The 27,268-nt window shown below is 42.3% G+C and overlaps 1 protein-coding gene across 2 annotated transcripts in view; it reads left to right on the forward strand.

Moving 5' to 3' along the window:
• The window catches only part of TTLL7 (tubulin tyrosine ligase like 7), a 245,472-nt gene that overhangs the window by 134,037 nt on the left and 84,167 nt on the right, over positions 1-27,268 (forward strand). For both annotated transcript variants that reach the window (XM_040360594.1, XM_040360595.1), the window contains exon 15: positions 23,715-23,889. In XM_040360594.1, coding sequence (XP_040216528.1) covers positions 23,715-23,889 — 175 coding nt within the window. The remainder of the gene's footprint in view (positions 1-23,714; positions 23,890-27,268) is intronic.

Consider the following 27,268-nt stretch of genomic DNA (forward strand, 5'->3'; position numbering starts at 1 on the left):
GTAACGTAATTTCGCGCGCTGCCCGTCGGGAAAATGACGTCACGAGCATGCGCAGTACGGCAGGCGCGGGAGCGCGCCTCATTTAAATTGTCGTCGCCCCCTGCAGAAGAGGACCGCCTTGCGCCGGAGAGATTTAAGTTACACGGCCTGAAATTTCTAGGTAAGTGCTTTGTGGATCGGGCACTTAGGTAGAAATTTTAAGTCAGTGTAACTTTAATTGGAAAAGTTAAGTTAGGCAAGATTTCTGAGGATTTGGCCCGTAGTTTTTATTGCTGCCATCTCATTTATTTATTTATAGATATATATATAGATAGATAGATATCTATCTATATATATCTATATATTTATATGTATACTGTGTATATATATATATATATATATATATATACATATATATATATATAGATATAGATATAGATATATAGATATAGATATAGATATATATATATATATATATACACAGCGGATCAAATAAATATATTTCACCACATGTGAGTAACAACCCATGCAATCTTTACATAAAGACACCAAAGCAAATACGTTCAGAATTTAAGTTATGTGTAATAAAATGGAATGACATGGGGGAAAAGTATATTGATGCGCCGGGCACGTTGTTTCCCCACTGCACGCCCCCAAAGACGTCCACTCAGCACTTGAGAGCCGCGCTGTGGACGTCTTTCGTCCATAGCGCGGATCCCAAGTGGTTAAAGTGGTTGTTAAGCCACTATATTATCTGTGCATGATCCCATCTGTTATATAATGCTATGTGTCCCAGTGTCTGTGCTGTATAAAAAAAAAATACAGATTATTACCTTACCTTAAAGCGTCTCCCGGCGCTCACATGACTCCTCGGCTCTCTGCTCTACACTCTCCCCAGCTGACAGCTATAGTGGGCGGGGCCGAGAATCCCCTAGTGACATCGGCCAGGAGGAGGGGGGAAGAGGAACAGAGAGCCGAGGAGTCATGTGAGCGCCGGGAGACACTCTAAGATAAGGTAATAATCTGCATTTTCTTTATATAGCACAGGCACTGGGACACATAGCATTATATAACAGATGATATACAGATGATATAGATTTTTTATAGCAGCAGGAGGGGGGGGGTGGGCAGTGTCTGGAGCTGACAGGTAGGGAGGGGGCAGAGGATAGAGGAGAGCAGAGGAAGACAAAGCGGATGAGAGGCATGTAAACTGAGCGGTGTCAGGGCTAAGCAGCCATGATAAACCATGGTCAGTTTACAGGGGGAAGGGCAGAACCAGGAAGGATCAGCCAGGAAGTTTAGGTTATACAGGGGCCAAATTACACAGCACAAGCACTGTGCTGTATAACATGTTTTAAGGGTACAGGATTTTTTTTTTGTAGGATAACAAACACTTTAAAGTAAAGTACAACAGTAAAATCAGTCTGTACAGTATATGCAGTAAAACATGCTTGTTATACTCCCTGTGGAACCTAAGGGAGTGGTATACCTGGGAGAAAGGGAGAAGGCGCCCCTGGGTGGTGGGAGGTTGGCAGTGCACTACACACATACAAGGATAGCCCACAGCAGACCCCTGCCACTGACAAAAGGTGGAGCCTAGGGTGCACCAGTCCACGGAGTGGCAAAGGTATGCAGCCCGGGGGTGGGGACCTCTGCTATATAGAGTGGAATGTGGACTCCCTTTGTTCTTTTTTTTTTTATATAATCTAGTTGTGTTGCACTTCTGAAAATATGTTTTCCCCCCTCAGTGGAAATGTCATTATTGTTTTTCTTTTATACATGTGTATTTTTAGTAGCAATTCTGCTATTTTAATTCTGTTATTTTAGATATTTCAAATGTAGGAATTCTGTTATTTTAAACTTTTCTTCCAGTCCTGATGAATGGGGATTGTGTGGTCCACGAAACCCGTTGGCTGTGCTTTGCCCTGCTTGATGTAACCAGTTGAACAATAAAGACTTTGGACTTTTCATTTGGTGCTCTCTGTCACCTGTCAAGTCTTATTCACACAGCTGTAAAAATGTTCCCGATGTTATTACACATGTGTTTTCCCTGAAAGGTGTTCCTGCATAATGCTCATTATTTTTCCCCTGTGTTTGAGGGCAAATTCACACGGCTTGTCAGAGAAATTGCAGAGCAGCCAGAGCAATTCAGCACGCCGCCCACTCTGTGTTGCCAGCTGGCTAGGGGGCAGAATGGTGCGGGATTCAGCGCGCCGCACACTTTTTTTTTTAATTTGCTTGTTTGGACTAGCAGTATTTGAAAGTGTTGCTAAACCCACAACAGTAAAATCAGTCTGTATACCGTTGTGCTCAAAAGTTTGAATACCCTGGCAGAAATTGTGAAATGTTGGCATTTATATTGAAAATATGACTAATCATGCCAAAAATATATATTTTATTCAAGGATAGTGATCACATGAAGCCATTTATAATCACATCGTTTTTTGGCTCCTTTTAAAATCATAATGATAACAGAAATCACCCAAATGGCCCTGATCAAAAGTTTACATACCCTGGAATGTTTGGCCTTGGCACACACAGGTTAAAACGGCAATTAAAGGTTAATTTCTCACATTTGTGGCTTTTTAAATTACAGTGGCAGTTGTGAAATCTTTCTTGATCTACCTAAACTTGACTTGGTATCAATAGATCCCCAAATTTTCCACTTCTTTTTAAATGATTGAACAGTATTGACTGGCATATTCAAGGCTTTGGATATCCTTTTCCATTGTTATGCAGGTCTTTTGACTGTTCTTTTCTACTCCACATGGCTTAGTGCATCCATGTGAAAGCTAACAAACTCATTGACTATTTTTTACACAGACACTAATTGCGAATTTAAAAAGCCACAATTGTGGGGAAATTAACCTTTTGTAGCCATTTTAACCTGTGTATGCCACCTTCTGTGTCTGTACCAAGGCCAAACATTCCAGGGTATGTCAACTTTTGATCAGGGCCATTTGGGTGATTTCTGTTATCATTATGATTTTAAAAGGAGCCAAAAAACAATGTGATAATAGATGGCTTCATGTGATCACTATCTTTGAATAAAATATAAATATTTTTTTGTCATGATTAGTCATATTTTCAATATAAATGCCAAAATTTCACTATTTCTGCCAGGTTATGCAAACTTTTGAGCACACCTGTATGTATTAGCAGAGTATTGAAATCATGAGCAGGAATCTTGTTGTATGCAGAGAATACCGTATTTATCGCCCTATAGCGGGCACCAGCGTATAGTGCGCACCCCTAACCTAGAGGGGAATCCTAAGGAAAAAAAAGAAATACTGACAATTTACAGTTACTTACAGTTGCCTGGCGTCCATCGGCGGCCTTGTGTGGTCCGGCGTCTGTCTGCGGCATTCGTGGTGTCCTCCCTGCTTCTTCCCGCTTCTCCCACGCTGTTTTTGAACGCCGACATATACCGAGTGCAGTACACTCGGCTAGGCTCGGCTCCTCTAGCATAAAGGCTAGGAGGCGGCACAGGTCGTGACCGCGAGCGGAGCCGAGCGTGGCCGAGCCCAGCCGAGGGTATCCGAGTGTACTGCACTCAGTATATGTCTGCAGCGACGCTCAGAAAGCGGGAATCGGCGTATAACGCACACCCACGATTTTCCCCTGATTTTAGGTGGAAAATAGTGCGCGCTATATGCCGATAAATACAGTACTTTACTTTCATGGAGGATTAGCAATGCATGTCTTACAGCATTAGGAAACATGACACAGGAGAATCCAAGTACATAGCGAGAGGATAGACAAGCATCCTGTCATATCATAGAAAACATGTACTATACGCTATAATACTACAGCACCACCTGCTGCATAGATAGGTTTAATGCATACAGTGTATACTGTTCAGTTTATATAAGCAACTTCTTATTACACGTTGTTATTCTTCCAACAATATGCAGTATAGTATGCCTGTTATACTCACTGTGGGACCTAAGGGGTCAATCCTCTTGTGTAAAAAGGCTGTTTGATCCTGTCTTCTCTGATCCTCCCCTTCTTCCATAGTCTCCAAACTATCTCCTGATAGAGTAGAGCCTTGAGGACAAGCTGCCCATGTTCAGTTTGGTGTGTATCACAAGAGAGTTGTGTTTTTTTTTCTTGGCAGAGTGCATGTGATTAGCGCAGGGCCAATCAGCACTGTCCAGACAGAGGGCTCCTGCAGCCTCAAAGGACAGTCAGAGGAGAATGAAAACTCCTCCTACTAGCTTTAACCAGACACATAGAAGTCACAAGAATGCTATATACTGTACTGCTGATGAGAAAAGGTATTTAGCAGTTTATACTTACTAAAATAATTGTATTTCCATGTTTTGTGTAATGTGGAAGACCGGATATAGTGAATGCAGAGTCCTGGGTTTAGTAACACTTTACGTTTTGGTTATAGGTACATTTTAAGTCCCTAATAGATTTTATATGCCCTTGTACCTTATTGGTATCATGTCTATGGGGAATCAATTGCACGGGATCTCTTTGGTAGGAAGGGTGTAGGTATCTGCAAAATTATCAGAGGGAATTTATTGTTTTTTTCCCCCTGAAAGTTAATTTATTAAAAAAAGGAAAGGAAAAGCATGGGACTATAGCGGTGCTTAATCATATAATAATGGAAACCCAACAACAGTAGGTAAAAGGTATATATGATTTATCTTTAATTATACAAAAAGTTAAAAATGAGTAGCAAGGTGGTGGTTATACGTGGAGGTTTTCTGAAGGTAGAGTGATCCTACGTTATCCCGACATGTTTCGCCTCTAGGCTTCATCAGGGGATGTATGCATCAACCATCGATGGACAAAACAGCTATACAATCATAAAGGGTAGAAACAAAGAAAGCGCCACAAGCCAAGGGCACTTAAGCCGTTGTTTACGTACAGGGGGTCCCAGGTTATGAACACATTAGGAACCTTCCTCCTGTTTGTAATCCGGAAATGTTCGTAAGTCAGCCGCGCATGCGCAGAACGACAATTACGGACATTTCCGATGTTTTCCGATGTTCCGTCGAATGCCGTTCTGCGCATGCCTGGCCAATTACGTACATTTTTTAAATTTTCCGAGGCTCCGTCTGGCCGCGCATGCGCAGAACAGCAGGTGGTCCGTGCAGAACGGCAGAGGGTCCCCGCAGACCCGGTCTGTAAGTAGGAGAGGTTCGTAAGTCAGGCGTTCATAAGTCGGGAACCCCCTGTACTCACTATGACCACTTAAGTGCCCTTGGCTTGTGGCGCTTTCTTGCTTTGGTTGTCTCCCCCTCTCCTCTTTACCCCCCCAAGTTTAAACTTATATATGTGGGGGAATAGGGTTCCTGGTGGTAAGTCCCCCTGCTTCTTGGTGGATTTGTCAATTCCCGCTATATATATATATATTGTATTCCCGATTATATATATATATATATATATATATATTTGTTGATTTTTTTGCCTTTGTTTCTATTCCCTACGTTTGTATAGCTGTTTTGTCCATCTATGGTTGACACATACATCCCCTGATGAAGCCTAGAGGCAAAACATGTCGGGATAACGTATGATCACTCAACCTTCAGAAAACCTCCACGTATAACCACCACCTTGGATTTATTTCATAATAAACGACCTTTTGTGATTTGCTACTCATTTTTGCTTTTTGTATAATCTATATATATAAAACTCAAAGTGTGTGTGTATGTATGTTCCAGCATCACGTCCAAACGGCTAAAGATATTAACATGAAACTTGGCACACATGTTACTTATATGTCAGCAACAAACATAGGATAGGTGGTTTAACCCTTAACCACCCCCATTTGCCATGGTCGGGGTTTTCCTTTAAAGTCCCATTCAACTCTATGGGAAATACATGTTACTTCATAACTTCCAAACGGCTGTAGATATTTCGATAACACTTGGTCACATGTTACTTATATGTCCACTTAAACTATAGGATAGTTCATTTATCCCTTAACTACCCCCATTTGTGAGGGTCGGGGTTTTTGTTTAAAGTCCCATGCAAATCAATGGGAAATGTATGTTCCCACATAACTTCTGTACGCCTGGAGATATTTCAATAATACCTGCTACACATATTACTTATATGCCAAATAAAAATATATGACAGTTAAATTAACCCTTACCTACACCCTTATATAAAAGATGGGTATATTTATATTACTATGATTTTTCTCCCCAAAAGGTTAAGATAGGAAGACCGGGCAACGCCGGGTATTCAGCTAGTTAAAGATAAATCATATATACCTTTTACCTACTGTTGTTGGGTTTCCATCATTATGTGATTAAGTACCGCTATAGTCCCATCCTTTCCCTTTCCTGAATAAATTACCAGAGGGAATTGATTTACCTTTTGAATTTGATCGAAGCTGAACGTCACATTAGACCTGAAGGCTGCAGGGCATCTTATAAAGCTCTCTGACTTTGGTTGGAGAAAAGGAAACGTTTGGTAAGTGTGCATTATGCTCTAAAAGTTTATGCGATTATCTACACCCCTTAGTTTTAGGAACATTTACACTTTAAACAAAAGTGTCCTTTTAAACATTGAAGGTTGTAATTTAACTTTTGCCTATTGCAAGATCACGAGGACCCCACCAGCAGTCCATTGCAGCGTCTGGACCATTAAGCCTCTCTTTTCATGTGTTAATCCCCCCTCTCCTCGCCATATAAATATACCACTTTAATCAGGCAGATGAGTCTTCCAGAGCGGGCTCATGAAAGGTCAGCGTCATTATCTCAGCGACAGTAGGACCTGCTGTGGTGACATCGAGTATTTTTTTAATAGTTTGCGTACAGAGCGGATAATACGGAATGTTATTTATGTGACTCCGGGGGAGCTCTCAGTGCTTATTACACACTTTCTGTGCTGATGGGATTTTGATTCTGTTTTATTTTTTCGCACAGAAGCTATCACACAGCCTAGAGTATGTTTTTTAACACCTAGGCCTCGTACACACGATAGGTTAAACAGAGGACAAAGGTTCTGATGGACCGTTTTCATCGGTCAAAACCGATCATGTGTAGGCCCCATAGGTTATTTAACCATTGGTTAAAAAAAGCCAACTTGTTTTAAATTTAACCGATGGATTCCTACCAGATAGGACAAAACCGATCGTTAGTAGGCACGACCATCGGTTAAAAATCCAAGCATGCTCAGAATCAAGTCGACGCATGCTTGGAAGCATTGAACTTCGTTTTTTTTCAGCACGTCGCTGTGTTTTACGTCACCGCGTTCTGACACGATCGTTTTTTTAACCAATGGTGTGTAGGCGCGACGGACCATCAGTCAGCTTCATCGGTTAACCGATGAAAACGGTCCATCAGTCCGTTCTCATCGGATGGACCGATCGTGTGTACGTGGTTTTAGGGGTATATTTATATATAAAATGTTGAACCCTGACACATTCTTGAACTTGGATTCAACTTCATTTGCTCGCATCTATCCACCCTATTCCTGGGAGCTAGAGAATCTTGCTGCCCCAATGTGAAAAGGCCAAATACCGCCATATGCAAATGAGGACTTTGAGCTCAAATACTCACTAACATGGCGGTACATATGTGTTGGGTGAGTTAGTGGGACCAAGGAGGACTGTTGGTCTTCACTAAGCTACTGACATCTAGGATGACAACAGTATGGTGAAACTCCATACAAAATTTGTGAAGGGTTAGAACCTTTGTTAGATTTGTATTCTCTTTGAGGGTTCTGGTGACATTTTCTAGAGCAGTGGTTCTCAACCTGGGGGTTGATCAGTGGCTGCAGCACTGATTAGTGTATTCTGACAGCAGAGGAGTCCATGCTGCAGGAGAACACAGCGGAGAGGATTCCTCCATGCATTTGCTTATGTGAATAGGGGAATCCATTCATTTATTTTTGATCAGCCTCCTGGCTAATTGTAAAAAAAAGTTCAATCTATTGGCTTGCCTAGCCCATGCATCCTCGATTCCTCGTGCTGTTGCTATTGGCACCCTCTTCGTCCATTTTTATTTTATTTTTTGTCTGAAATCCTTTCACTCTGCCTGCCTATCCCATCTACAACTACTGGAGCTCGGAGAAGTTTACAGACAAAGGGTGACCAAAGTCATTCTTTATCATCAAACTTGACTATGGCAATCAGCTAGTGTTAATTAACCATTGTAGTGCTGGCAGCCCACCATGGCATTTTTTTTTGCCAGGATTCTTAAAAACTATAGCTAATACAATTCATGACTACTTGTGACAAATTGGCTATAAGTAAAGCTGCAGCTATTTAGGAAAGTAATTAAAAAGAAATGAACAGGAGGGTGTCGCTGCTAATTATACTAATGAGTGGCTTTTCAAGTGTAAAGAGCTTATTTGGGAAAAAAATAATGTACTCAAAAACACACACTTTGAGCTAATATTGACCTTGTTCAGAGTTTTTTTAATAATGACATTGGATTACTTCTGGAGATGGGATGCGTCAGTTGACTTTGCTATCATGCATAATAGTTTCATAGGTTCAGAGTTGTTTAGAAGGGAAAAATGTCCGTCAAGATCAACTCCAAAAGCGTATTTTAAATGAGCGCTATTATTGCATGCTTTATTCTAAAATTCTTTTATGTGACTTTCACATTTTTAAACACTCATGCGTGGTATTTTTATTTAGTGAAATATAAAAAAAATGTAGAGTAACTATCATAGAAAGATCACTTTTTGACTTGTGAACATTCAACCTGCCTGCCGTCCTCTTCAACTTCTCCTTCCCAACCTGATCTTTCATATGATCAAGAGACGGTCCTCCTGGAACCCTGTCGTTAATACAAAACCTGGAGTTGTTGGTGACAGCCCGGTCTGTGTGCTGGGGGAACTCACTATAGAACACCCTTCCAGCACAAACGCTGAACACATATATGTGCCACCCTGGAAGAAGGCTCACTTCTGCAATGCCACATATATGTGTTTGCTTGGTGTAAATGAGTTTAAGTGGACCTTCCGTACAATGCATGATCTGCTTGCTATGTCCAACCCCCTACCCCTTTAGTGTGTGCAAAAGGTACCTGTAAAGAAAAAGGTTCAATTGGTACTTGGCTTACCCTCCGTCTTTTATATATCGCTGGGTGTGATTTCACATTCCTGGGGAATGCAGAGCAGGCCAATTCTTGCAAGAAGACCCACCAGTGCATTTCAAGAGGGTCTTCTAGCTGGGTTTGGTCAGCACGCCTGACTTATACACTTGCAATGTAGAAAAGAGCAGTAAAGCAGAACCATTTTGTATCATTCAAAGCACAAAGAAAGAAATAATACAGTAAAACCTTGGTTTGAGAGTAACTTGGTTTGAGAGCGTTTTGCAAGACGAGCAACATTTTTAAATACATTTTGACTTGATATACAAGCGATGTCTTGATAAACAAGTAACGTCATGCCATTTCTGAGTATAAAAGAGAAGAGAGGAGCCTCTAAGTGTAGCAATATGGTTACATTTAATGAAGGTACAACATTTAGCAACATATTGCTACACTTAGAGGCTCCTCTCTTCTCTTTTATACTCTGTAGCTCCTGTTGGATTTTGCTTCTAATCCCCTTGTGGAGGCTTCCATTTGTTGAAGGACATTTTATGGTTACACAACCTGGTCACACTGCTATAATGTTTTTATATTGACTATAAACTGAAGGAGCTATAAATAAAGGGTTGTGGCATGAATCATTTAAGTTTCCATTATTTGGGGAAATTTGCTTTGATATTCAAGTGCTTTGGATTACAAGCATGTTTCTGGAACAAATTATGCTCGCAGTCCAAGGATTTACTGTATTTATTGAGCTAACATGGCTTCCCTTAAAGGGGTTGTAAACCCCTTTTTTTTTTTTTTTTAAATAAGATAACAAACATGTCATACTTACCTCCACTGTGCAGTTTGTATTGCACAGTGTGGCCCCGATCATCGTCTTCGGGGGTCCTCCAATGGCACTCGTGGCTCCTCCTCCTCAGGATTACCTTGCGGGCGCGCTCCCTAGTCCAGCATTTGTGTCCGTAGAATGGCGGACTTGGCCCCGCCCCCCTGGCGCCTGCGTCATTGGATTTGATTGACAGCAGCGGGATCCAATGGCTGCATTGCTATCAGTCTATCCAATCAAGAGCCGAGAACCCCACGGCCAGAGAGGTATAGCGCATCTCTGCCGAGGGAACTAATGGGCTCAGGTGAGTAAAATGGGGGGCTAGGTTGCCGGTCAGTGTCAGAAGTTTTTTCACCTTAATGCATAAGATGCATTAAGGTGAAAAAACACAAAGGTTTTCCAACCCCTTTAAGTACATATACTTTAAGTAAATATAATTTTAAAAAATATATTTTTTTTTAAAACAGACAATAATTAATATGAGACAATCTCCTTTATGCATATATCTGAAAAATCTTTGAAAAACCTTTATATCTGAAAAGGAAATGTTGCATCTCTAAGGATAAGATAAATTCAGGATAAAAAAATAAATGCAGGTAAATAAATGTACATTTACTATTTTTGCATTTACATTTCTTGCATTTTTAGCATTGAACCTGTGATTAGCAGATCACTAATGCCATGCATGTCTCATGCAGACGTTTAGGCAGTTTCACAGTGACAGTAAGGATCAATGAACTACCACAGCACTCAACAGCATTGTGATATTGCATTGAGAACTACAAGCCGACAGCCGCAATGGCTGTTGGTATTTGTAGTCCATTCATTCACAGAACACTGCGGAGCCCCACATTTTCTGTAGATTGTGGCAGTGAGTGAGGGGAGAGGATCCCCCGATTGCTAACAAACTGGGGGATCAGGGGGTGCGGGGGCCCTAAATATGTGTACTTGTCCTTTAAAAAATATGTAAACCCTCGATTTTATATTCCGGATATGCGCCTGCAGTACTTGTATGAAAACATATCCTGTTCTCTTTGTATTGCTTCCTTTGTGTCTAATCCCTGGTGTTCCTGCCAGTCCCTCTGCTTTTCTATTGATAGCATAGGCATGATAACACAGCGTGGTCAGTCCTATAGCTGTGCTGGGAACTCAGCTTGCTCTCCTCCAATGATCAGGCTTGTCCTGACACACACCCCTGCACCGCCATTTACTGGGAAGCCCAAAACGCCCCTGCCATTGGAATCAATGGCCAGCGCTGACAAAGCACCTGCAAATCGCTTTGGCAGCAACGATTTGCAGGCGATTTTAACGCTTTTTTGGACGCTAGCGGAGGTTAAAAGCACCCGCATAGTGGCCGAAAAGCCCTGCTAAAACAACTGTAAATCGTGTCTAAAACTAGCGGCGCTTTACCGCTACCGCGGCCGCCGCTTCAGTGTGAAAGTGGCCTAAGACCTCTAGACCAATCTAAGGCACTGCATGCTGTGCCGGTACTATGTACTATAACTGACTAAAGTGCCTACATTAGTTAAAAAGTGAATTTTTCCAAGTCTCCTTTACATCTTTTTACATTTTTACATGTCCCTGCATTAACAACTACTGCAGTATGTTTTTTTTTTTTCTTCTAAAAGTTAGGCAAAAAATAAAAATCTAATTATATGTCAAATTAATTTCAAAATGAAGATTCATAACACTGTTTGCTGCTTTGAGTCTTCGTTATTATGCTGTCTTTATTTCATGGGAGACGCAACCTGTTATTTATTAGTAAGTCGAAGTGTTTTGGAGTAGTGCACGTCTCAATCTGCGCTAATGAAAGGTTTAATGGAACTCTGAGGACGCCGCATTGAAAGGATTTGTGGCATCTGAAAACGATGTTCCCTTTCAGCAACACTTCGGATCCCGTCCAACTTCTCAGAACATCTCACTCCCACAAAACTGTGAGAAAGTGAAATTAAAAAATGAAGGTTCTTCAGAAGATGTATGATCCTTGTAAATGGCAGGACACAAATACGAGTGCCTCATTCAAAGGCTTGTGTTTTCAAGATGTTAAGAGTGAGGTAGATGAGTAATTAAGAACTGAGAATTTTATTACAGAAATCTTCAACGTGACTTCACCAATGAATTTTTTCCATGGGGATGAAGGCTTGCCAATGAACATGTCCTGATCCCAGGGGAAATCGGTGAAATAAATACAATGCCTTGTACACTTCTAAGGCTCGATTCACATCTATGCATGTTGCTTTAAGCGTTTCTGCAGTGCTTTTTGCGGTGCTTGTCGCGTTTTTGGACATACGTTTTTACATGCGTTCTTCCGGGAGAAGAAGAAGAACACTGGACAAAGAAGACAGAAAAAAGAAGAAGAGCGGAAGAAGAAGCAGGGGGAGAAGGAGAAGACCGGAGGATGAAGATGTGGGAGAAGATGGGTGGAAGACCAGAGGAAGAAGCGAAGAAGAAGATATTTTTAATAAAAGACTTGTCAAAAACTGTCTACTGTATTTTTTAACACTACGCTACTTTTTTTTGTGAATAAGTAGGAGTACAATGTACCCCATACTCATTCACATAGGGGGGAGCGGGAACTGCGGGCCCCCTTGTTAAAGGGGGCTTACAGATTCCGATAAACCCCCCGCCTGCAGACCCCGACAACCACCGGGCAAGGGCTGTCGGGAAGAGGCCCTTGTCCCCATCAACATGGTTTGGGGTGGGGGGTGCAGAGCCCGCCCCAAAGCATGCGGCCTGGTATGGTTTGGGGGGGGGGTCGCTCGCTCGTCCCCTCCCTTTCCTGACCTGCCGGGCTGCATGCTCGGATAAGGGTCTGGTATGGATTTTGGGGGGGGGACCCCCATGCCATTTTTTTTTATTTTGGCATGGGATCCCCTCCGAATCCATACTAGACCCAAGGGCCTGGTATGGACCTGGGGGGGGGGGACCCCACACTGTTTTTTGTCCACAATTTTTGAAAAATTGCCTTGCCAACTGTAACTTCCCTTGCAAAGTGAACATCCCATTTTCCTTTAGTAGTTTCCTGGTTGGTAGCAATGAGCTTTTTATTGGGAGCCCACAACCCCACATGGTGATCCTGAAGATAACCTGTTCATTGAATTCTGTTATCAAGTAGTTGGTCCCATTGACTGGACTTCTTTTGTATAGTTAAAACCTAAAAAGTCCATGCATTTGCCTTATTTTGCTTAGGAACCTGGAAAGCATTACCACCGCAATCTTGGTGCAATGCTCTGGCATCTGTGGACTCTTTCTGCCTCCACTGGTCCTCTGGTCCTTACCGAGGTATGGGCCGCCCTTCAGTTATAGGGCTGGAGAAAGTGTCAGTGCACTACAGAGTGACATTACTGCACTTGTGCTTCATTGAAAACTATGAGTTCCTCTGCCACAGTGGCAGATGGGACTCTGTAACATGAAACATGCTCAGAAATATCGACTTTTTGGCATTAAAGCCATTTCATAGCATCTCCAAACCACTTCTTCAGCTCTAACCAGTGTCAGAAAAATTAAAGGTTTAATGGAACTCTGATGCCCTGTACACACCATCACTTTATGTGATGAAAAGAAACGACATTTTCTGTGAAGTAAAAAATGACGTTTTTGAAACTTCAATTTTCAAAGACGAAGTTGCCTACACACCATCGTTTTTCTCACAATGTTCTAGCAAAGCGAGGTTACGTTCTCACCACTTTTTTCCATTGAAGCTCGCTTCATAACTAGCTTCTGGGCATGCGCGGGTGAAAAAACGTCGTTTTAAACGACGTTTTTTACTACACACGGTCAATTTCTGTGAAGTAAAAGTTGACGTTTTGAAAAACGACACATAAAATTGAAGCATGCTTCAATTTTTTTTGGTCGTTTTTTAGAACACATAAAACAACGTTTTCCCCCACACACGGTCAATTAAAGTGACGTTTTTAAAAACGTCATTTTTTTTCATCACCTAAAGTGATGGTGTGTACGGGGCATGACACTCATTGAAACTGAAAAATTGGCTTCTACTTCTAATCTACGAAACATCTTCAACATCTACAGCGGGGATATGCAATTAGCGGACCTCCAGCTGTTGCAGAACTACGATTCCCATGAGGCATATCAAGACTCTGACAGCCACAAGCATGACACCCAGAGTCAGAGGCATGATGGGACTTGTAGTTTTGCAACAGCTGGAGGTCCGCTAATTGCATATCCCTGATCTACAGAATAAGTCCAGTTCAATGTGACTAACTAATACCAGATATACACTATATTACCAAAAATATTGGGACGCCTGCTTTTACACACACATGAACTTTAATGGCATCCCAGTCTTAGTCCGTAAGGTTCAATATTGAGTTGGCGCAGCCTTTGCAGCTATAACAGCTTCAACTCTTTTAGGAAAGGCCGTCCACAAGTTGTAGGAGTGTGTCTATTTGGAATGTTTGACCATTCTTCCAGAAGCACATTTTTGAGGTCAAGCACTGATGTGGACTGGCTCGCAGTTTCTGCTCTAATTCATACCAAAAGTGTTATAGCTGCAAAAGGTGGGCCAACTCAGTATTGGACCCTACGGACTAAGACTGGAATGCCATTAAAGATCATTTGCGCGTAAAGGCAGACGTCCCAATTCTTTTGGTAATATAGTATAGCATGACCTGAATAAATGAGAAACTTCACAGACAGATTGAACAGATTTTCCCTGGCCCCATAACTGAGTATTGCTCTCCTTTTCTCTTTTATTTCATGAAGGGTTCATAACTAAAATATTACTTTTGAGTAGACCGACCCTTTTCTGTTAGATCTTATATACTGCAGGTACTGCTCAGGAATGGGTTTAGCCATATCTTAGAAAAATAATTTAATAAAAAGCAGTGCATTGAAAACAGGTTGGATATTTTCAGGTTTATCGTGTACGTACTTTTAAACAGAAGTATTTTAGAAACATTACATTAAAGTCAGGTGCATCAAGAATGGCACAGGAACTGCTGTTGCGTAGTTGCGCCCGAAGGCTCCCTCCAATTTACTACTGCGATAAAGGAACCAGACTCACAGAAAATATTCACAATAATGTTCTGCTCTTTCTTATACAGACAAACTAATTTAGGCAGCTCATTTTCGTATTTTATGCTTCATTTAAAATACAACACACATTGGAAGATGAAGCGGCTGCAATATGGCTGCAGCATCTGTGTTCCAGTTATTAATGCCCTGACAAAAGGCGAGTAATACCCATAAACCATCTACTGGGAAAATCGGTCAGTAATTATAATATGGCTGCTTAAAATATGGCATGTTAGGCATCTCTCGCTAAGCCTGCCGCGAGATCCATTAACGAGCACACGCTACAGTGTGGCATCTCATGCTGGGGCTCACATCTCTGCTGATGCAAGACAAGTCTTAATACTCTTTTTTTTCAGAAATAGACTTTGGAGAGACTGTTGAATAGGAGGCATAATAGTTTCCATTTTCCATAACCATAGAAAAATATTTCACGGTGAACCCAGTGAACTCCCTTGTCCTTTTGGCCTCTTGTGCAGAAGAACAGACATTGGGGTAGATTCAGATAGATTAGCGGATCTTTAGATACGCGTAATCTATCTGATTTATGATCCGCCGGCGCAAGTTTTTGAGGCTAGTGCTGTATTCAGAAAGCACTTACCTCAAAACTTGCAGCGGCGTATCGTAAATCCCCCGGCGGAATTCAAATTCCGCAGCTAGGGGGCATCTACAATTTAAATCAGGCGCGTCCCCGCACCGATCCAACAGCGCATGCGTCGTCCGTCCAGCGTGCATTGCTCCAAATGACGTCGCTAGGACGTCATTGGTTTCGGCATGAGCGTAACTTGCGTCCGGCCGTATTCTGAAACGACTTGCGCAAACGACGTAAAAATTCAAAACTCGGCGCGGGAACGACGGCCATACTTAACATAGGATACCCCTCACATAGCAGGGGTAACTATATGCCGGAAAAAGCCGAACGCAAGCGACGTAAAAAAAAAAGCGACGGGCGGGCGTTCGTTTCTGAATCGGCGGAACTCCTCATTTGCATATTCGTTGTGTACAAGAAACAAAACGCCACCTAGCGGCCAGCGGAAGATTGCAGCCTAAGATCCGACGGTGTAAGTCACTTACACCTGTCGGATCTTAGGGAGATCTATGCGGAACCTGATTCTATGAATCAGCCGCATAGATCCGACCGTCGGAACTCAGAGATACGACGGTGTATCAGGAGATACGCCGTCGTATCTCTATCTGAATCCGGGCCAGTATGTCCACATCTGGTCTCAAGAAATAATCGGTAGCATCAGAGAGATACAAAATCTGGTGCAGCTGTGCATGGTAGCCAATCAGCTACTAAAGCTGGCCATACACCTATAGATTATCTGCAGATTTCCTATGGTTAGATGGAAAAAGTGCTACAGATTTCTCCATGTACACTAAATTGTGTGGATGGAGGAATCTCCCACTGGGCCAAGCTTCAGTATCTTGCTAGTCAGTCCCGCTGGCTGCCTGCACCCAATCTGAATGTTCAGGTATTGTGAGAACCAGCGGGGCCAACTAGCAAGATATGGAAGCTTGGGCCAGTGGGAGATTCTTCTATCCACACAATTCAGCGTAGATGGAGGATTCTTCCACTTTTTCCATCTGACCATAGAAAATCTGCAGATAATCTATAGGTGTATGGCCAGTCTTACTTCAGCTTGTTCAATTGAGCTTTGCCAATAAAACCTGGAAGCTGAATGGTTTCTGTGCAGAGCTGCATCAGATTTTGCTAAACTTCCCCCACCTTGTCCATATGGGGCTCTGGAAAGGCCCTCTTCCATACCACCTATAGTCACCTTACCAGTGACTCCTTGCCAAATCTTCCTTCCCTTAGCCAGTTTTAAAATGGCCGGTACAGGTGCCCCAACAGAGCAGTGACTTTACTCCCTCTGTGATGTGACAGTGCTCAGACCTAGTGATAGGCTGCTAGACCTGAGCATTGTCACAGGAATGGATGCTACATACTTCTATATATGAATGTGCCGGGTATTGTGGACAGCTGCAAAGGAGGAAGGAGTGGCAGGGGATTATTGGTAATGTGTGTACAGTATAAGAGGTCCAGGCGGTGGTGTTGACTTTTTGAGACAATTCCACTTTGCCCTACATGGCAAACCAGTAAGTGAGAATTAATGCCCAACTGCAGCCAAAAATTTTTGATAGATTTGGGAAGAGTAAATCTTTCTGTCAACTTTTTATTGCTGTCCCTGACCCATTGAGACTACTTCCTGTTCCTGGAGAAGACATGAGGGGAGTGGATGTCACTAGGCCTAGAAGACACAGACAGTAATAATACCCTAAAGGAGGGTCTAATGCCCCTTACACATGATCGGTTTTCCTGTTGAAAAAAGTCAGATGAGAGCTTTTGTTCGGGAATCCCGACCGTGTTTGCTCCATCAGACTTTTTCCAATGGAAAAACTGCTGGAAAAAGATAGAGAGCAGGTTCTCTATTTTCCCGTCAGGAAAAAATCTGTTTGGAATTTACTATGGTGTGTACAAATTCCGACACGCAAAATTCCGACGCATGCTCGGAAACAAATCGACGCATGCTCAGAAGCATAGAACTTAATTTTCTTGGCTCATCATAGTCTTTTACACCACCGCGTTATTGGCAGTCAAAAGTTCACTGAACTTTTGTGTGACCGTGTGTATGCAAGGCATGCTTGAGTGGAATTCTGTTGGAAAAACCATTCAACTTTTTCGATGAGAATTCCGCTTGTGTGTACTCTGTTTTACTGGAATATTTTTTTAAAATATAAATTCTTTATTTTTTGTTTTACAAAAATACAATAAACAGCCAAGTTAGACAAAGGCATCACAAAGGTAGACATAACCCTGTGACCTGACCATGAGAGGGAAAAGACAAAGTAATATAAAAAGTATTGTCACATCATTAAAGTCAAAGATATGGCTACAGTCACCTCCATAGGTTTAAAAGTGATCCAAAATGTTTCATCAGTATGCCTAACCTATCTTCCATCTCAAAAATATAATGGAGCAAACTTTACGATGCTGAGATGATATCTAACGAGGAGCAGAATTACCCTCTCTTGCAACCAGGTGACCGAACCCATAGATCCTCTTGAGTATTCGTAAGGTAAAATGCCCAGTAAGGTCAGTCAGGCTTCAGGGGGTGTAAGTACTGGAAAAGTATTTTACTGCAGTCTTTGTCTCGACTGGAGAGATTTCTCATCACTGCCTGTCCCCGATGTGCGTGGATGTGTGAGGTAGTGCAGGTTCTCTGTGGCTGCTCCACCCAAGGAGGAGGATTCCTAGGACAATTAGTCCCTTTAAGGTGTTATGGATGTGAGGAGCACCATGAAGGATGGTCTTGAAAACCTTACAATTGTGAAAAATCTTATTTGAAAATGTATACAAAACTTGCTACTGAGTTTTGGTGCTAGGTATCTACTTTGATGCCTTGAACTCTGAATCAGTGCATGGTTTGATAAAGCAAAGCCTATGGTATTGTATCATGTATGCGTTAAAAATCCATGGCAACAGAGTGTGGTCCCCACTTCACCCAAGATATCCCACAATGATTTCAAATCGAACCATACACTGATTTAAAGTTCCAAGCTAGTTCCAAGTCATTGGCCCCTAAACGAGCTTCTGGAGCAGATTCTTAAACCTAACATTGCAGAAATTACTCTCCAGGATCACTCTGTATATATCAGTCTGGATCAGTGCTTCTCAACCTTTTTTTTCAGGCAAGGCGCCTTTTAAAATGATGCACAATCTTAAGGCACCACACTGTAAAATGTAAAAACAAAATAGTTTTACTTAATGCATCAACTCGCATAGTCAGCCAAGCCAAATGTCATAGAGCCAGAGAAGAATGTGTAGAACAGCAATGTCAGGAGCCAGAAGGGATGTCAGCCAAGCAAGTCTTCTACAGGAATGCAGGAGATAGTCTCTGTGATGTTGACCAAGGCGAAGGCAGAGAGCAACTCAACTGGAAGGCTTAAGTAGGTAGGATGGACGAGCAGGATCATCAACAGGTGAGTCACTGGGGAGAGATAGGAGCTGTCAATTAGCTGCAGCTGAGTGGCCAGCTCAGAGAAGGAAGGGCTGAGCCCATCCCTGGCACCTAAAAGGTAAACATGATCTACCTGCTGACTTGTATACAATTATTGGGCAATTTTTATGCAGTTTGCTAAGGCACCCCTGAAGAAACCTGAAGGCAACCCAGGGTGCATGGACACCCTGCTTGAAAAAGGCTGGTCTAGAATATGTTTCCTTTCTTCAGCATCTGCCAAGTCCTCATGAAGTGAACCCCCCCCCCCCCAAATAAAAATAAAAAAATAGCTGGATTTAACTGAATGTCTCTTTTAATACAAACAGTGTATTGACTTTGCATACACATGTATGGGTCTTTTTCTTCCTTGTGCACCAGTCAATCCAAGACACAAGCCGACCTACAACCATTTTTCCCTGGAGAGCTGCCTAAAAGAAAACCTTCTTCTATACCAGACCTTCAATTGAATTGGAACAGTTACTAGAACAAACGATCCTGCGTCTTCTATACTACAATTCTATAGAAGTCAGTATCTAGCTCGGATGAAATGTAACATTGACAGAGCTAAGGTATATTTTTAGTGCGGAAATGTTGACTTTGGTCAATTAAACCGCTTTCACCTGAAGGCTCCTGTTCAGCAGACGGCTGATCCAGGAATAGAAGCAGCAGCCATCAATCAAGTCCTGCGATCATTCTGAGGAGACACTGACATGCTAGTCACTGTTTTTCTGATGTTTCCACAATTCAGTCTATTCACTGGAAGTTCATCCATGACTGGAGCAGGTTTTAGTAACCTGCTGAGAACACTTTAGTTATTTAATGGTTATTAAATGGATGTGAAATGGTGCTAATCATGTATAAGCCATACTTTCCTCACCCCCCCTCATGTCTGACCAGAATAATAATGAGGCTTCCTTTCAGACAGACTTTTCAAAGCCAAAACACTTGAAGCTTTAAGAAGTAAGAAGGAAGACATTTTAAAGGGAATATATATGTGATTTAATGTTTTTATACACGTTCATGTAAAAGATTAGCTTATCAGTATGGGTTAGTGTTTTAAAAGCTTGATTTGTATGTAGAATTTGTAAGAATTTATGTACATGGGGGTAGACATATTATTACATACTTAAAGGGTCACTAAAGGAAAAAATTTTTTTAGCTGAAATGACTGTTTACAGGGCATAGAGACATAATAGTTAACTGATTCCTTTTAAAAATGATTAAAAATAGATAAAAAAAACAATCATATAATGTGCCTGCAGTGTAGTTTCGTTTTTGCTGTTGTTTGCTGGTTCTCTGATGTACAGAGAGCCACTAGAGGGCAGTCAGCCAATAGAGAGCAGTGATACTTTGTCTAAAACTCCTCAGCACCAATCCAGTTTAGTTTTACACACAGTAATCACACCTCCTTGATTAGTGACCACCGTGAGAAATCTCCCAGTACTGTGGTTATCAGGAAACAGGCAACCAGGAAGTGTCCAGAACAGAGAGGATTTACAGCAACACGAAAGCAAAAACGAACAATGAGGACATGAAACCAGTACTGCAGTAAGGTAAAGGAAGCTATTTAGCTAAAAAAAAAAATTCCTTTAGTGACCCTTTAAAGTATAATTTATGAGGTAAAAATTGTGACGTCATCCGCCCACCTCTCCACCTCAGCTAGTCAGAAGAAGCATTGTATTTATTGATAAAAAACTAAATATCATTGCTCTCCCTGAATGGCTTAGAAGTGTTCAGGCTGACTAAGTTTTGTCTTGACAGCAGATGGGAAGTCCCCCGTATTGCGGAACACAGCACCGCATACTGTATATACTAAAAACGGGATAGATAATGCCTCATCCAAACACAAAGAAAAAAATAGAAGTCTTTCTGAAATAGTCCTTATAATGGCGGACTATAGCGGCAGCGTGATGGAGACACAGTTAAAATAAAAGGATTAACTTTATTATACAATGCTTTAAATACAAGGTACATAATATTAGACACTATAGCCCCAAGAAACCGGGGGTATCAAATTGTGATCCAAAGTACAATAAAAACATGTATGCTCATAGCATGAACATGATCTCCAGCATACGTAATGTATGGAAGATTTCTGTAAGGTCAACGTTTCGCCAAACGCTTGCCTTCCTCAGGATCCAGACAGCAAGGTGAAAAATAGCCTAAAATGACATTAGTTGCATCAAATAGTATTATATGATTAAATAAGACACAAGTGATAAATGTATATGTTGGACCTATTGGCAAGTTCCAGTACCAGCAATCACATATGGTTTGGGAGATCCACCCATTAGCCACCCGGGGCGGTCTGAGGGGCACACTAGACCAAGAGCCCTCCCCGAACGGGAGGAAGGAAAGGCATCAAAGTGGTAATGGATAACCAGAATGACGGCTCAAACACTAAAATAAATGAATATATTTTATATAATTACACACCAGTGGTAAACCTGTATCCCAGGAAGGGACATAACAGTGTGTATACTGAATAATTATTGTGTGGTCAAATGTAGGTAACAGATCCCATAAGAATACAATCCTTATGAGTAGAATGTTAATTGCCCATTAATTAGTAGACAAAATCCTGATGTCAGTATACTGGAAGGTAAATAAATCATGATATAGTACCAGATTGAATGAGACATGTAAACCCCCAACACAAGGGTGCTAACTCAGGCATCTGTAGTTATGTATATTCACAATTCAATGCAAATGTGCTGATATAATAGTACAAGTTACAAGGGCCGCTCGATCCTCCTCATATGGAGTATTCCAGTGTGACATCTCCCAAGAGTAGTGTCCATAGTCCCAATATGGAACCCTAGTGAATGTAAGGGATACATGATAGTAAGTAACGGGTATAGGTACACGCAAGGGGAGTAATTCTAATCCATATCACCTGAATAATAGTGGGGGCGATTGCCCCCTCTAGATCTATACCACAACATATGGGGGGGGGCGCTCTAACAGCAGGGACTCCTCCGTCGTCAGAATATACTGGTCAGTGCTGCAGCCAAATGGTTGCAGAAGCTGATTGAAATAAAAATTTACAACAATTCTGTTCAACAGAAGGTGATCTGATTGACTTTTGTTGAAGGAGAAACACGCACACACACACATAAAAATGTGGCTTGTCCCTGCTGAACTGGCCAACGTTCATGTGTACCCAGCTAGAATTATTGAATGGGGACACTTGCTTTAAAAACTGTCTAAAAAGGGAATTCCCCTCACATGTGGCAGATTTCCTTTAAAGGGACACTAAAGGCTCAGCGCAAAAAAAATAACAAACATATCATACTTAACTCCACTGTGCAGATTGTTTTGCACAGAGTGACTCCGATCCTCCTCTACTGGCGGAGGTCTCGGCTCCTCCCCGCAAGAGCTGACCCCCTCTGGGAAGCTCTCTCCCGAGGGGGTTACCTTGCAGGTGCGCTCCCGTGTTATACACTCGGTATGCATAGGCGCCGAGTGTATGACTCGGCCCCGCCCCCCGGCAGCTGCGTCACTGGATTTGATTGACAGCAGCGGGAGCAAATGGCTGCGCTGCTATCAATCTATCCAATGAGGAGGCGATCAGCCATAGAGAGAACGACTACGGATCATGCCCACGAAGATTCGGGGCTCGGGTAAGTAAAACGGGGGCTCAGGGGGGCCGGAGAGTGCAAGGTGAAAAAACACGAATCTTTACAACCCCTTTAACCCTACTCAATCCAGAACATTATTTTTTTTTTTGCCTTTTAAGCCTAAGTATCAAGGGCTTTATAGCATGCAGTACTATAATAGAACCAAGGACTGTCTTCTTAAATAAAAAAGAAAAGTTTTACACCTACATGGGTAATGACCATAATAACTTTTTTATTATTATTTTTGAACAGAATTTTTGTTTAATTCTCACGGCCCTGAACTGGCAGCTTCCATCTTGACTAGTATGAACTCTACGTGTCAATATTCTTTTGCAAGATAATAATATGGAAAAAGTTTCTTGAGTAAAAGTTATCAATAGAAGCTTGAAGGACAGTCCGTTAATTAACACATTTAACGGATATGAAGAAACAGCCGTTAATAAACTTTATTGATCTGCACATAAAAAAATAAAACAACATACTGTGCAAGGTTTAGTCTGAGCCGTGACTAATTAAGAGATAAAAATCTGTCCAAAAAAAAAATTCCCAACTTTGAGATAAATGTATAGTGCAAAACATGTTTACCTTCATTATTATTGCTAGCCTCATAAATAAATCTGCCATCTTAAAGAAAACCAGTGACCAATGGGCATTTCTACTCTTGCATTAAGTGGCTTCTCCTCTCATGGATTAATTGTGTAATTATTTACTTTTATTCTCTCCCTGCCAAAGCAGACATGCCAGATTGTAATGCCCCATACACACGATCCGAAAATTGGACGACAGATCATCTGACTTTTTTCACTTACTAGTCGCAAGTAGAAATTGAATAGGTTACTAAGGTCACGAAAATTCTCGTAAGACAGAAAAAAAAAAATAGGAAGTGATGTCATGTGTTATGTAGTGTATTTGTATTGTATTTTCAGACGACAACTGTACTGACTAAACGAAAATCGTACGATCTGGTATCGTACAAGGAAAATTTCTGTGCATGTCCAATCAAATAATATCGGATGAACTGTCGTGATCGGCTCTCGAAAGATCGCGCCAAAATCTGTATTTTTTGTACGATTTTCAGGTCGTGTGTATAGGCCGTAAAGCTGTGCTGTCTCCGGCCTGAGCTTAGTGCTGATAACACCCTCTAAAATTATCATTGTCAGGATCTGATATGTCATTGGTTGGTTTAGCGCTGTTATTATTGTGTGAGTTACAATGTGTCCTGTTAACAGAGCCATTCTTCTTGCAGACATTGTCCTCCATGCCAGAATGCACCCCGACCTCAAAAAAGAAAAACTACAGCAGCAACAGCAGCAGCTCCGGCTCAGGCAGCAGCACAGACAGCGAGGAAGAACCACTGGTGAAGGAGAAGAAGGTTTCCTATGAGCTGGAGGAACAGAAATATAAATCCCTGGAAAGGTCCAGTACGTACATTTTACTGTTACTTTATAATAGGATATGAACGAGTATGGCTGCTGTAAAGTCATTTAATCTGGAAATGTTTAAAGCAGAACTTTACACATCAGTTTAAAGTGGAGCTTCACTCTCCCCCCGCCATGTTTTTTTTCCCTCCACTTGCCTTTTTTGCTGGGTTATTTATGCCCAGGAAACCCTGTGGTGTTATGTAAGAATCTGTCACTCTGCTGTCATATGGTTCTGTGCCACCAGTATCATTTAGAGAGGGCTGTCTCCTCTGGGTTCTTGCAACTGCCCCTGAAAATGCACATGAACCATGACCATTGGGGGGCTGGCTGCAAGAGCAAGTAAGAGACAGCTGGCCCCCTGATGATGCACCTTGGCACACACACTGTGGAGTACCTGAGGCCTCCTGGAATGTATGACGTAAGTATCCCAAGAGACTGAAGGAAGCTGAATATGACATTCTCACCTAGGCAATAATCCAGGAAGTGTGGTATGTGTTGCTTAAAAAGGTAATAGAAAAAACAAATTATGCTTGAATAAGATGAGAGGGGTAATGTAATGATGAAAAGTGGGTGGGGAGGTAAAGGACCAACTTAAGTCTCAAAAATGTCAGACTTATTCCTATTTATTACCATTCTATCTCGTATTCCCACAGGAAAGCACTGACTCCGTCACCTGTGACTCTTGCACCCTGTTTTTGGCTCGGGTCTGATGCCTGCAGTATGTAGGGCACTATGTTGAGATGGTGTTCTAATCGCTCCTCCAACAGCACAGCCAGCCGCTGCCATATAAGCTCTTCTAGCTCTATCACTATACAACATATGGGTGAGAGGATTAAATACTCTGCCTGGTGGAGGACACAAGCATCCAAACTAGCAGAAGTGTTGAATGCTAAAGACTTTGCCATAGGCTGCAGTGCTGGAATTGAGGGAAGGTAGGAGACAAGGGCTGTCCAAGAGATGAGTATAAAACAGGGGTATACATACTGATATGGAATTCAGGAGTAAGTGTGTTCATACCAGGAGCCAGTAGATTTTTATAAAAGCTAGCTCCATTGACAACAACTGCTGACATTTTTAAAGGTGATTTCCAGGTTTGGTAAGTCAGTGGTCAACAACCCTGTCCTCAGGGCCCACTAACAGGCCAGGTTTGCAAGATAACTGAAATACATCACAGGTGATATAATTTGCTGCTCAGTGATTGAAGTATTCTAGTCTGCATCTCCCCAAGGTAATACTGTTAGTGGGCCCTGAGGTTGATGACCACTGTGGTAAGTGACGCTGTCACGTATCTTACAGTGTAGCCCGAGAGGATGAGGGTGGCCTCTTGCACGGGTCCGGTCCAAGCATCCCTGGTGGTGGATACAGGGAGTGCAGGAGCAATGAAAGGGTGCAGGTGCCTGCAGGTCAAAGGCTGAAGCTTGAAGACACAGGAACTTCCGCAGAGCAGGTGTAGGAACTAGTCACAAGATTCGTTCAGCAGGTACCAGACTAGCATCAATGGCAGAATCAGGAACAGGCGGAAGTCGGCAACAGGCTGGCAGAGAAGTACACAATCAGAAGGCAAAGCCGTAGTCATAAGTCCAAGCCAAGGTCAGTTAAGTGGCAGAGGCAGGTAAGCAGGCAAGGAGAATCCAAGAGAGTAGTCAGGGTAAGCCGGGTGTTCAGGAGCAAGGTCAGTCAGGCAAGTAATAAACAGGAACACAGGGAGAAGCTGAAGACGATCCAGCACTGGTTCTAGGCAGACTCTCTGTTTATATAGGGCGCCGTGCGCCAGGATTTGTGGGAGCGTATGTGCGAGCACATGCGCACTAGCACGCGTTCGCATGGATGCGCCACTGCGCATGCCTGTTCTGAATCTTATTAGTCTCTAAGACTCCGCACATTGGCGTTGGCGGAACAGGAATTAGCAGCTGCTGCATGAAGATGGGCGCTTGCTGCGTGAGTTCTCTGACAGATGCCACTGCTCCATCTCCCCACCTTGTCTAATGAGAGAATGCTTTGCATTCTCTGAATTGCACCCATGCTTAGTGGTTGACTTCCTGCATTCAGAATACATCAGGCCAGCTGCTCAGCATGGAACCTAGAATCAAGTAGAGATCACTGGGGTTTGGCATTTCCTACAGTGATTTCTAGCTTCCATGGGCATCGGCCAGATATGGTATGTGTGCCATATTCAACAACACTGATAATCCCTTTTACGCATCTCACAAATATCATGAGCTACCCTAAGGATTCTTTTTTAAAGCCAGTTAACGGCACCACAGTTTTCCCTGTATATTTTTTTATTTATACTCTGCCAGCCATTTAAGGCCAATGAAATTGAGATAATGGAAAGGGAGGTCTTGCAGGATTCGCTGCATCTGTCATGTTTAACTGAAAAGAGTTTCCCATTTAATCGCATTCTTCAGACTCGCGTTTCAACCGCCATCCCTCTTACAGCCAGCATCCCCATGTCCATTAATCAACCACAACCCTTAGCAGGCGAAATGTAGCGTGTCTGTTTACACAAACACAGTCAGGACCATTTATTTATCCAGCACTGGAGACGCCTGGCATCCCAAAAAACCTCCCCGCACTCTCCTGTGATTACAATCTGGATTTTATATCAGGCTTCTGGGATATCTTTGATCATAACAGCAAATGCACTTGTGCTTAGTTTAGGAACGCCACATCTCATTTAGCTTTAATGATATAACCTGTGTGTCCGGCCTATGAAATGTAAATCTAAACAGTAGCTGTCATACAGCCGGGCATGAACCGTATTACCACTTCATTTTCTACAATGAAATCCTCCATGTTTTCTTCATTTTCATTTTTGGCTGACTGTCAGAAGCTCTTGTACCGACTGCTAGCTGTACTTCATAATGGTTTTCCCATTCTATCTGTGACTCTTATTGTAGCTAAAGTCAAAACCTTTTTTTGTTTTGGATGGTGTGGATGTGTTTGTATCCCTGTCAGGTTTTTATAGCTGTGAGGGTCCACTGGGGCGAGTTGCCCTCTCTGGTAACCACTGTCAACTGATCTGGCAGTCTATTTACACCAGAGTGATCTGCTGCAATGTGTTTTAGGTATGCTACGTCATGCATTGTGTTACAGAAATAGTTTCAAAAGAAAACACTCATGGGACTTCACAGGCAAGTACACAAACATATGGTTAAAAGCAGGGGCTCAAGTCCTGCGGGAACGCGTGGGAACGGAGTTCCTGCACTTTTTTCACAGCAGAAACTCAGTTCCCTTTGCAGGACTAGAGCAGCCGAGCCACCCGAGCCAATCCTTCACTAAGCGGCGATGCCCAGCTCGAGTCACTGTCAGGGGCAGGCGAACCTTAGTAATCCTTTATGTTACTGGCCGCTTCCTGTATATGGATTCATCGGGTAGT

Source organism: Rana temporaria, chromosome 7 (assembly GCF_905171775.1).
Source record: "Rana temporaria chromosome 7, aRanTem1.1, whole genome shotgun sequence".
In the NCBI taxonomy this organism is placed as follows: Eukaryota; Metazoa; Chordata; class Amphibia; order Anura; family Ranidae; genus Rana; species Rana temporaria.